At 41.4% G+C, this 12,576-nt stretch overlaps 1 protein-coding gene across 1 annotated transcript; it reads left to right on the plus strand.

The window, feature by feature from the left end:
- Window positions 1-297: 297 nt before the first annotated feature.
- On the plus strand, window positions 298-11,065 carry LOC108332906 (uncharacterized). The gene is made up of 4 exons (XM_052870800.1): window positions 298-1,720; window positions 1,790-2,058; window positions 2,209-3,625; window positions 10,272-11,065. Exons 1-4 carry the CDS (start codon window positions 298-300, stop codon window positions 11,063-11,065), a joined length of 3,903 nt encoding a protein of 1,300 aa, XP_052726760.1.
- Window positions 11,066-12,576: the final 1,511 nt, after the last annotated feature.

Raw genomic sequence — 12,576 nt, forward strand, 5'->3', positions numbered from 1 at the left:
GCTCGTTGAGTTATGTACATTACGGCCGTTCGGCCTCTTTCGTTAGTGTTGTTCCCTTTGCTTTAAAACTGTTTTGAATTATTAATATATGTGATTATTCTAAGTATATAGTTGATGACTGTATAATTTTGGGATGTTACATTATTGGTATCAGAGCAGTTTTGTTCTCTTAAAGGACACTGTAGGTTATGAGTACACTGTGTTTTTGCTGTGTGCTTAATATGTGTTTAAATGAGTTATATCTCTCAACTCTTTACACGTTACTAACGTTCGTTTTCCTCTGTGTCCAGAGAACGAATGGCACCTAGACTCCCTCCTCCACCCCAACCTACGGAACCTGATGCGTCCAAGAACGCTAGGTTGTTGGAGACGGTGATAGACCGCTTACAGCAACAGAACACGACACTGATGGAACAAAATGCCACTCTAATGCAGCAGAATCAGAGTGCCATGCAGAGTTTGGAAGCTTCGCGTGCCAACTCTGAAACAACACAAAGACAATTGATGGAGATCTTAGCAGCGACCAGGCATAATTCAGGGGCGTCTTCTTCCAACGCTGGCCCGCCTACTGCCGAGTGGAGCTTGGAGAGTTTTCTCCAACACCATCCGGCCAAATTCAGTGGGAAATGCCTTCCTGATGAGGCAGACCAGTGGCTGAGAGACATGGAACGTATCTACAATGCTAAGAGGTGTCCGGATGAAAGCCGCCTGGCTTTTACAGAGTACTTACTGACTGGCGAAGCTAGCCACTGGTGGACGACTGTGAAAGCCATCTTAACGGACGCTCAGAATCCCATCACCTGGGCGGTTTTCAGAGACAAATTTTATGAAGAGTACTTCCCGGACAGCGTTCGTTACGCTAAGGAAGTTGAGTTTCTTCAACTGGCGCAAGGAGCGAAGTCTGTGTCGGAGTATACCAACACCTTTAAACATCTTCTGAGGTTCAACACGATGGCCACCAGTGAGGAGTGGCAGTGTAGGAAATTCGAGAACGGACTGCGGAGTGATTTGAAGGTATTGATTTCCAGTTTGTGCATCCGGTCGTTCCCAGCCATGGTTGAGAGGGCTAAAGTATTAGAGAAAACTATGGCTGAGGCGGAACAACAGAAGAAACAACAGGCGTCAAGAGGACCAGTTCTGTCGAGACCTACTGTGAATCGGAACAGGACCCCATACTCTCGTCCAGCTCAGTCGAGTGGTTCACAAGCTATGGTAGTTGCTGGACAAGCAAATCAACCGGGGCCGGTCAGATGTTTTCAGTGCGGAGGACCCCACTTTAGATCATCATGCCCTCAGTTGGTTGGAGGGAAATATTGCACTCGTTGTAAAAGAAACGGTCATCTGGAAAACGAGTGTAATATGGGCGGACGTGCAGTGATGAGACCGCCGAACGCTGGAAGGACTCAGCAAGGAAGAGGTGGCCGAGCCCAAGCTGTGGGGCGTGTATATGCAACCACGGGTGCGGAAGCAGCGAGTTCAGGTACACTTATTACCAGCACATGCTTGCTATATGGAATGAAATGTTGTGTACTGTTTGACTCGGGGGCAACACACTCCTTCATCTCGAAGGCGTACGTTGATAAGCTGGGATTAGCTGAGAGTGAGATACAGTTCGACTTGGTGGTGTCAACCCCAGCGGCTGGAGAGGTTAGGACATCTACCGTGTGCGTTAGATGTCCCATTAAGGTAGAAGGGCGTAGATACAAGGTGAATTTGATATGTTTGCCTCTCAAAGACTTAGAAGTGATTTTGGGAATGGATTGGCTTAATACCAATCGCATTCTCATAGATTGTGGTGCTAAGGAATTGATTTTTCCGGAGGAAGATGAAGAAGAGTTGGGTGTGACGCTCAGTCAACTGAAAGAGGATATCATGGAGGGCGCGAGTTGCTTCTGGATCATGACGCATGAAGACAGTGAGGTTGCGGATAAGAGTTTTGAACGTTCGTCCAATAAGTACACTGAAGGACGAACGGTGGTGGACGAATTCCCGGACGTCTTTCCGGATGAGGTGCCTGGATTGCCTCCCGTTCGTGAAGTTGAGTTTACCATTGATTTGGTAACTACCGCGGCTCCTATATCCATTCAACCATATAGAATGGCACCCGCTGAATTGGTTGAACTTAAAAAGCAAATTGAAGAATTGATGGACAAGAGGTTCATCCGTCCAAGCGTGTCACCTTGGGGAGCGCCTGTGTTGTTGGTGAAGAAGAAGGATGGCAGCTCTCGGCTATGCATTGACTATCGTCAATTGAATAAGCTGACCATCAAGAACAAATACCCACTGCCTCGCATTGACGATCTGCTGGATCAATTGCATGGAGCGAGCGTCTTCTCCAAGATAGATTTGAGATCGGGCTACCACCAAATTCGGGTTAAGGAAGGAGATATTCAGAAGACGGCCTTTAGATCTCGATATGGACATTATGAGTATGTGGTCATGCCGTTCGGTGTGACGAACGCTCCGGCGGTCTTCATGGATTACATGAATAGGATCTTCAGGCCGTACTTGGACAAATTTGTGGTGGTGTTCATTGACGATATTCTCATCTACTCCAGGAGTTGTGAAGAGCATGAAGAGCACTTGAGATTAGTACTTGGAGTGTTGAGGGAAAAGGAGTTGTACGCTAAGTTGACCAAGTGCGAATTTTGGATGAAGGAAGTGCAATTCTTGGGTCACGTTGTATCTGCTGGTGGAATTTCAGTCGACCCAGCCAAAGTACGAGCAGTCTTGGAATGGGAAAGCCCACGTTCGGTAACAGAAGTTAGAAGCTTTGTGGGACTGGTGGGCTACTATAGGCGTTTCATAGAAGGATTTTCTAAGATAGTAGCCCCGTTAACACAACTGACCAGGAAGGATCACCCGTTCGCCTGGACCGATCGGTGTGAATCTAGTTTTCAAGAGCTGAAGCGGAAGTTGACGAGCGCTCCAGTTTTGGTAATTCCGGACACTGCCAAACCTTTCGAAGTTTACTGTGACGCATCACACCAAGGTTTGGGGTGCGTTCTTATGCAAGAAAAACGAGCAGTGGCGTACGCCTCTCGGCAATTGAAGATACATGAGAGGAATTATCCAACGCACGACCTAGAGCTGGCAGCGGTCGTCTTTGCTCTGAAGATTTGGAGGCACTACTTGTATGGATCCGTTTTCCAAGTCTTTAGTGATCATAAAAGTCTCAAGTACCTATTTGATCAAAAGGAGTTGAATATGAGGCAGCGGAGGTGGCTTGAATTCCTAAAGGATTATGACTTCGAGTTGCTGTATCACCCTGGAAAAGCGAACGTTGTGGCAGATGCGTTGAGCAGGAAGGTGGTGCATGTCTCGTCCATGATGGTTAGACAATTGAGATTGGTGGAGAATTTTAGAGACCTAAGGTTGCAGTTCGAGTTGGAGCCGAACAGCATTAGATGCTGCAACCTCAGAATAGCAAGTAACGTATTCGACCGAATTAGGATGAAGCAAAGGGAGGATGAAGATTTGGTGCTGATCTTAAACGCGCTCGGTACAGATAAGGCTAAGCATTTCAACACCGGGACGGACGGTCTTCTACGTTATATGGATAGGACGTGCGTCCCGAATGATGGCGAGCTAAAGAGGATTATCCTGGAGGAAGGACATCACAGCCGTCTTAGCATGCACCCTGGCATGACTAAGATGTATCAAGACCTCAGGAAGTCGTTTTGGTGGCCTGGGATGAAGAGTGACGTCGCTCGCTTCGTGGCGTCCTGCCTAACTTGTCAACGAGCGAAAGCTGAGTACCAAAGACCGGGCGGCCTACTACAACCCTTGGAGATTCCAGAATGGAAGTGGGACAGCATTTCAATGGACTTCGTGACTCACTTGCCTCGCACGGTCAAAAATCACGATTCCATTTGGGTGATAGTGGATCGTCTTACAAAGAGTGCCCACTTCCTAGCTGTCAACTTGAAGATGTCCATGACCAACTTGGCCAAGCTCTACATCAAAGAGATCGTTCGTCTGCATGGAGTGCCGTCCAGCATCATCTCTGACCGAGACACAAGATTCACCTCTCGGTTTTGGCAATCGTTGCAAAGCGAACTGGGCAGCAAACTCCAAATGAGTTCAGCGTACCATCCTCAGACGGACGGTGATGGACAAATTTGTAAGCACCAAAATATGATGTCACAAACTTGTTTCACAATCGGCAAGTATGACCGAATCGTTCAAGTAATAAACTTGGTAAGACCAAGTATCGTTCTTCCCAAAGGACTCACGGCCTAGTTTAGTTGTGTGGTTTGTTGATTAGCTAAGACTTACAAACGAAATAATTGGATTATATTATGCAAGACGAAAACTAAACATGTATGCATGAATTGATCAATGGCAAAGACTAAAGATAAACACTTTCAATGGATTATATGAATGAATATGTTGTTGGGGGTCAATTTCATCTCATCCACTCTCATACATTTTAGGATTTCAACATTCAAATCATCATTGTTAATGCCACTCTCTAAAGTACCATTCTAGATGGCTTCTCCCTAATCAAATAGTTCATACAATTCCTAGCATTCCTAATGATTAGTTCATGAGCGCAGGAGCTTAACGACAACCAATATAATATTGTCAGTATAATATTGGGAGAAATTCCCCGGATCTAGACTTCCCCGTACGTGTCCGTATCGACAAAACCAATAATCATGCAATAGAATGAGTTAAACAATGCACGCATTGAGCAAAGAGGAAAAACCCTAACTAATGATGAAAGAAAGCATAAGTCTTAGATTAAGATGCAAGCATAAATTCCATATATGAGAGCTTCAAGAGATTACATTGATTCCCCAACAAACATACAAAGTTTAGTTCACCATATTCATGGTGAACCTAGATGAACAATGAAAGAATGAAAGAATAAACCCAATAAAGGTGAAGAGGTAGCCTGAGCATCCAAGATCCTCCTTCAAAGGGGTGGAAGAGAGAGTGTTTGCCTACGTTCTGCCAAAGATGTCTAACCCTAGGACGTGCAAGTCCTTAAATAGGGCATAAAAATAACATAAAACAAGTCCAAGCCCATAAAAACAAAAGAAAACCGGTCCAAGCCCACTTAGAATGGCGCTCAGCGGTATTTTACCGCTGAGCGGTACTAGCGGTTGATCCATTTTGCCCCCCAACTGCTGTTTTGCCCCTCAGCGGTGATTTCGGCACCCGAAAAGTGCCGCTCAGCGGTATTTTCCGCTCAGCGCCACTCGGTCACACGTTTTCTGCGTTCTGGTTGGTTTTTCAGCATTCTGGTTGACTGGTTGACTTTTCTGGTTGACTGGTTGACTTTTCTGGTTGACTGGTTGACTTTTCTGGTTTCTGGTTGACTTTTCAGCACTCCAATCATTCGGTATTTCAATTCTTCTTTCAAATCATTCAATTAGCCTACAAAATCAAGGGAATCTTGCACAAAACCATTAAATTCACTTTCAACTCTCTTATTCTCAAAACTAAAGAAAAAATATGAATTCAAGCTAGTTTCTAAGTCTTAAAGGTTGCTTTTGGTATCAAATTTAAGCATAAAAATAACAGTTTTTCAACTGTTATCACAACCCCAAACTTAGAGCTTTGCTTGTCCTCAAGCAAACAAGATGTAACTCAATCTCTAACCAATTTGTATGATGGTTCACTCATTCAAAAATCCTCTTTTTCAAGATAAGTAACAACTTCACTCAAATTTATGACCAAGAGTTCAATCAAGATGTGCACATGCTTTAGTGTTCACAAAGTCATTTAAATTCCAACAAATGCTATTTTTCATGAATGATCAATCAATTAAGCATGGATGTTCATGTGCTCATGGAATATTTCCTCACCAGGTAAAGTGTTTCACTCACACACAAGTGTATAAGAGGTAATCACTCATTCACTCTACTATCACAATGTCACATGAATCAACTTTGCCTTTCGTTTTACCACAATCAAAAACATTCACAAGCATGCATCATCACAAGGACTTTTCAATGGCTTATAATGTGGCTGGGCTAACAAGAAAATTGGTTTTTCTGGATCACAAAATCCTTGAGTTAAGAGAATCATAACAACACAATTATTCTTATTTTTCCCAACTTGCCTTTGCATTTGCATTGAGCTTCGCTTTTTCTTTTCTTTTCTTTTCTTTTCTCTTTGCATATTCTTACTTTTTAGCTCTTAGCTCAATGCTTTTCATGTTTTCCCAACAACCCCAAACTTGAACATTTACCAATACCACACAAGATCTTCTACTTAACTCAAGGTAAAGATTTTTCAATCAAAGGTTTCAGTGTATGTTCAAGGCTAAGGGTTCAAAGGATAGAACACAACGTGTTCTCTTTTGGTAGGCTAACTTTATGAATTTGGCCAATAAAAAAGGTTCCAACAAATGGCCTTGATCACATGATGCAAAACAAGCAATTGATTCAATCATAGAAAACCTGGGCAAAATCATTCATGCTTTCAAAGTAGTAGCATTCAATTATACCAAAAACTCTGGAGCTCAAAACCTCACATATAAGCTCATTCACATTTGACATACACATCCTGCTTAATCTCACAACCACAATCATAATTTCATGCATTTGTTCACAAAGCTTGTGAATCACCTGTATAAGCATTTTAATGTGCACATCTATCTCAACATCAATCAATCACTAAGCATCATCAAGTAGTACTTATCACACAATCACAGTTAATAGCAAACCATCATAACAAACCAGGTGTTCAATAGAGTACATCAAACCCTAATCTAAAAACAAAAACAAATGAGTTCAGAAAACTTAAACCACAAAAGCATAATCATTTGATAGCATTCATCAGTAAATGCTATCTCAGCTCCTCATCAGTCTGAGCTGTCCTCTGTATCTTCCTCTTCTTGGATCTTCTAGTCTTGATTCTTTTTGCCCGACGAGGAGGCCATCCCTGCATCAAACATAATTCACAAAACCAAAAGATACATTGTTAAGCATTAGTAAACCACAATGAAGAAATCATCCCCTTCAATGATGCTCTCTCCCAACCCCAAACTTAGATGGAAAACTAGTGAGCAAGTGAGTGGAAGAGATTTTTTTCTTAAGAGGTAAGAGTGAAAAGATGTGGAAAACCTAGGAGAAGATGTGTGGAAGTGTTTGTGCAGAGAGAAGCCAGAAAATAAACCCTAAAACGCAGCTTGGGGTATAACAATACCCTAATGGGCTCGGGTCCCGCTAAGGGGAACTTAAGCCCATCTGCGATAGTACCGCTCAGCGGTAATTGCCGCTCAGCGGCACTTTCGTGAAGTGCTCCTCTCCTTCTTTTCTTGACCTACGTGCCTTCCCTACATGTCCCTCATAGGTTCCCTGCAATTCAATGTTAAAAATGCTTATGCAAAAACTAAAAATAAACAAACAAACAATCAACTGGGTTGCCTCCCAGGTAGCGCTTGTTTAACGTCACGAGCCTGACCCAAAATCCACCAACACCCATCAGTAGGTGTTTCAAACTTACCAGCACCCATCAGTAGGTGCAAAATTTCTTACCAACACCCATCAGTAGGTGTTACAACATAGTATCCCTCAGTAGATACTTAACCACCTAGCATCCTTCAGTAGATGCTATCTCCAACAAACTAGTTACAAAATAAAGTCCACAACTTAAAAATTACAAAACCAAAATAAAATCAAAAGTTCTTAAATCACTGGGTTGCCTCCCAGCAAGCGCTCTTTTAACGTCATTAGCTTGACCCAAACTCGAGTTCCTTCTTCTTTTTCTTCTTTCTACTGAACTTCTTCAGAAATTTGATCAAACCAGGAACCTGTTGCAGTGTCTCAATCATAGGAACTTTAATCTCCAATTTCTTGAAGATTTCCATAAAGCACTTGAACTTCTTTTCCTTCCTATGATTCTTCTTTAGATGAGGATGTGATTTTTCATATGATTTCTTCTTCTTTCCTCTCATCTTCTTTTTCTTCCTTTTTCTCTCCCTCAATTTTCTCTTTTTCTTTTCTTTTATTTTTTTCTTCCCTTTTCTTTTTCTTTTCAACTTCTTTATTTTCACACAAATCTTCTTTCTCTCTTCTCTCTCAACCACTTCGTTCTCTTTTTCTTCATCTTTATTTTTCTCACTCAACTCTTCTTTCTCTTTTCTCTCTACCCTTTCTTCATCTTCCTCTAATTTTTCCTTATCAAGAATCTTGTCACTTTCGGTGATAATGATTTGCCCTTCCTCCTTAAGGTTAACTTCAGTATTAACCTCATCATTCAATCTCTGACTGATGTAATGAAGTTGCATCTCCATTCTTTTAAATGATTCTTCAATGCTTTTCTGAGTAGAGTCGGAATTTTTCAAAAATCGTTGAAGGGTGTCCTCCAACCTATCCAAACTTCCTGATAGAAAGGGTTGTTGCTGCCATTGTTGTTGTGGTTGGTTCTCAAATTGTCCGGCAGCTTGCCAAAATTGGCTTTGATCCATGCTTGAGTGAGGTTCCCACCATTGGTTGAGATTACTTTGGTAGAATTGAGTGCCCATATAGTTAAATTCTTGACCAAATTGCATTCTGCAGACATTAGGCACAAAACTCTAGGAAATATTTGTTAGCACAAAAGATATAGAAGAAGATATATATTCAGAAGATAAAAAGATTTAAAAGATAGAATCAAATAAAACCTAATCTAAAAAAAAATAAAATCTAACCTAATCTAAAAGATAGAATAAAATAAAATCTAATCTAAAAAATAAAATCTAACCTAATCAAATAAAATAAAATAAAATAAAAACAGAAAAAATAAAAACAGAAATTCAAAAAGTCAAAGATAATCAATTATCACACAAATTAACCAGTTAAACCACGAGTCCCCGGCAACGGCGCCAAAAACTTGATGGACAAATTTGTAAGCACCAAAATATGATGTCACAAACTTGTTTCACAATCGGCAAGTATGACCGAATCGTTCAAGTAATAAACTTGGTAAGACCAAGTATCGTTCTTCCCAAAGGACTCACGGCCTAGTTTAGTTGTGTGGTTTGTTGATTAGCTAAGACTTACAAACGAAATAATTGGATTATATTATGCAAGACGAAAACTAAACATGTATGCATGAATTGATCAATGGCAAAGACTAAAGATAAACACTTTCAATGGATTATATGAATGAATATGTTGTTGGGGGTCAATTTCATCTCATCCACTCTCATACATTTTAGGATTTCAACATTCAAATCATCATTGTTAATGCCACTCTCTAAAGTACCATTCTAGATGGCTTCTCCCTAATCAAATAGTTCATACAATTCCTAGCATTCCTAATGATTAGTTCATGAGCGCAGGAGCTTAACGACAACCAATATAATATTGTCAGTATAATATTGGGAGAAATTCCCCGGATCTAGACTTCCCCGTACGTGTCCGTATCGACAAAACCAATAATCATGCAATAGAATGAGTTAAACAATGCACGCATTGAGCAAAGAGGAAAAACCCTAACTAATGATGAAAGAAAGCATAAGTCTTAGATTAAGATGCAAGCATAAATTCCATATATGAGAGCTTCAAGAGATTACATTGATTCCCCAACAAACATACAAAGTTTAGTTCACCATATTCATGGTGAACCTAGATGAACAATGAAAGAATGAAAGAATAAACCCAATAAAGGTGAAGAGGTAGCCTGAGCATCCAAGATCCTCCTTCAAAGGGGTGGAAGAGAGAGTGTTTGCCTACGTTCTGCCAAAGATGTCTAACCCTAGGACGTGCAAGTCCTTAAATAGGGCATAAAAATAACATAAAACAAGTCCAAGCCCATAAAAACAAAAGAAAACCGGTCCAAGCCCACTTAGAATGGCGCTCAGCGGTATTTTACCGCTGAGCGGTACTAGCGGTTGATCCATTTTGCCCCCCAACTGCTGTTTTGCCCCTCAGCGGTGATTTCGGCACCCGAAAAGTGCCGCTCAGCGGTATTTTCCGCTCAGCGCCACTCGGTCACACGTTTTCTGCGTTCTGGTTGGTTTTTCAGCATTCTGGTTGACTGGTTGACTTTTCTGGTTGACTGGTTGACTTTTCTGGTTGACTGGTTGACTTTTCTGGTTTCTGGTTGACTTTTCAGCACTCCAATCATTCGGTATTTCAATTCTTCTTTCAAATCATTCAATTAGCCTACAAAATCAAGGGAATCTTGCACAAAACCATTAAATTCACTTTCAACTCTCTTATTCTCAAAACTAAAGAAAAAATATGAATTCAAGCTAGTTTCTAAGTCTTAAAGGTTGCTTTTGGTATCAAATTTAAGCATAAAAATAACAGTTTTTCAACTGTTATCAGACGGTCAATCCGAGAGAACGATTCAGACGCTCGAGGACTTATTGAGAACGTGCGTACTCGATCATTTAGGCGTTTGGGACGAGGTATTGCCATTAGTGGAGTTCACCTACAACAACAGCTTCCAGTCCAGCATTGGAATGGCTCCCTTCGAAGCTCTTTACGGACGTAAATGTCGCACGCCACTTTGCTGGTTTCAAGAAGGAGAAAACATATTGACTGGACCAGAACTCGTTCAACAAACGACTGAAAAGGTGAAATTAATACAAGAGAGATTGAAGACGTCCAGAAGCAGGCAGAAGTCATATGCCGATAAGAGGAGACGACCACTAGAGTTCAAAGCTGGCGATCATGTTTTTCTAAGGATGAATCCAACGACTGGAGTAGGAAGAGCGTTGAGATCAAAGAAGTTGTCTCCCAAGTTCGTGGGGCCTTATCAGATTTTGAGAAGGATTGGACCTGTTGCATACGAACTAGCCTTGCCTCCACAATTATCCAACCTTCATCCGGTATTTCACGTTTCCCAACTCCGAAAGTACGTGTCTGATCCCTCGCACATATTGGAACTGGATGACGTTCGTCTTCGACAAGACCGAACGCTAGAGATGAAGCTGGTTCGCGTTGAAGACGTTCGCACTAAGTTATACAAAGGGAAGGACGTTCGACTGGTGAAAGTAGTGTGGGACGACAAGACTGGTGACTCTACTTGGGAAGTTGAGGATGCCATGAGGGACTTATACCCTCATCTGTTTCCTGGTAAGTCTTCAATTTTCGAGGACGAAAATTTTTGTAGTTAGGGGGATTGTCACGTCCCATTTATTACTGTGATGATTCACCTCTCTACTCCCATAAATGCACCGTGCCACGTGTTCTGAGTATTTGAAAATCCACCAACGAACCGTGCATGTGCGCCACTTGTCAAAGTGGAAGCTTCTGAAATCAGTGATGGAGCGCAGGTGTCGTGTAGAGGGACGCTCGTCCGTCTGACAGTGGGTTTTTGAACAAAAACAAATTTTCTGGAAAATCTCCCACTCTCTACGCGCACCTTCTTCTCTCCCAAACTCAGACTTTTCCTCTTCTCCTCCATCTCTCTAGAACCTCCCAAACTTCTCTCTACTGTAACTCACCAAACTCTTCTCCGTTCACGTTTCAGCACCGTAGGAACGTTCCCTGCACCGCGAGCTTCATTTCAAACCGAACAACTTCCAGTTCTGGTAAGTTTCACTGGACGCTCGTTTCTAGAGTTCCTGTAACTGTATTCAGTTGCATGCAACGGTGTAGGCTAAGCCCTTCGTTTTCTATTGGTTAGTTTAGTTGGAGAGCTTAAGGGAAACGAGGAGAAAGCTTCTTTTAGACGAGTCAAGACCCACTCTTTAGGACGTTCACTACTGAATCCGGGTAAGGGAAGCTTATTGTGATTTAATTTATACTGTGAGTTGTATGCATGTTTGATATGGATTGTATGCATGAGATGTATGCGGATGTATTAGTTATGAACGATCGCTTTTACAATGAATGAATATGGTATGCATTGGTTGATTCGTATGCTGATGGTTGCTTGGTGTGAATGATTGATGAGAATCTTATAAAGTATGTAATTTGATATTTTGATATGAGGTATAAAGTATGAACTGATGTATGATAATACGAATTCTGTAATGTATGAGATTTATGGTGGAGATAAATTATAAGATTTGAATCGTATGAAAAATGAGAACTTGTTGTAGATGAAAAATCTGGAAAATATAATAGTCCTTACTTTGATAATGCACGCTCGTCATCGAACGGTATTCTACCATTCGGTTTTCCCTGAAAATGATTTAGAGTAGGAATTCTTTCATTTGGAAAGGATTCGGCTTAAGAACGAGCGTCGTCTTGTGAAAATCTAGATTTGAGCGTTCGGCTCATTCTAGTGGTATCCAACGATTTTAAATAATTAAACTCAGATCGTACCGCTCGGTCTTATATCGAGCGTTCGTTCTAATTAGTGCTCGGTCATTTATTGAGCGTTCGTCCTAAGTAGCGCTCGGTCTCAGACCGAACGCTCGTCCTTTTCGTAAATTGCAACGAGCGATAATAACGTTCGTCCTGAATGGAAATAGCGTTCGTCCATACAGTTAAATAGCGTTCGTCCAAACAGTAAATTTATATCCGCTACCGCGTTCGGTCATTGACTGGCGGGTAGTACCTTTTATAAATTCATATCCGTTTTAATATCTAAAAGTCTTATGATGTCTTTATTCCATTAGATTTAATCTAATGTCCTTGAAATTTAAGTTATTCTAAGCATCTGGTGAATCGTTCTAGA

The sequence above is a fragment of the Vigna angularis genome, chromosome 11 (assembly GCF_016808095.1).
Source record: "Vigna angularis cultivar LongXiaoDou No.4 chromosome 11, ASM1680809v1, whole genome shotgun sequence".
Taxonomy (NCBI): Eukaryota; Viridiplantae; Streptophyta; class Magnoliopsida; order Fabales; family Fabaceae; genus Vigna; species Vigna angularis.

What these genes read in the sequence shown, in the direction of transcription:
- LOC108332906 (XM_052870800.1), top strand. Translation starts at nt 298, where the DNA reads ATGGCACCTAGACTCCCTCCTCCACCCCAACCTACGGAACCTGATGCG. An exon ending in ATACAAGGTGAATTTGATAT is followed by an intron (nt 1,721 to 1,789) that starts GTTTGCCTCTCA and finishes GCATTCTCATAG; the next exon opens with ATTGTGGTGCTAAGGAATTG. An exon ending in TTGAGTTTACCATTGATTTG is followed by an intron (nt 2,059 to 2,208) that starts GTAACTACCGCG and finishes TTGTTGGTGAAG; the next exon opens with AAGAAGGATGGCAGCTCTCG.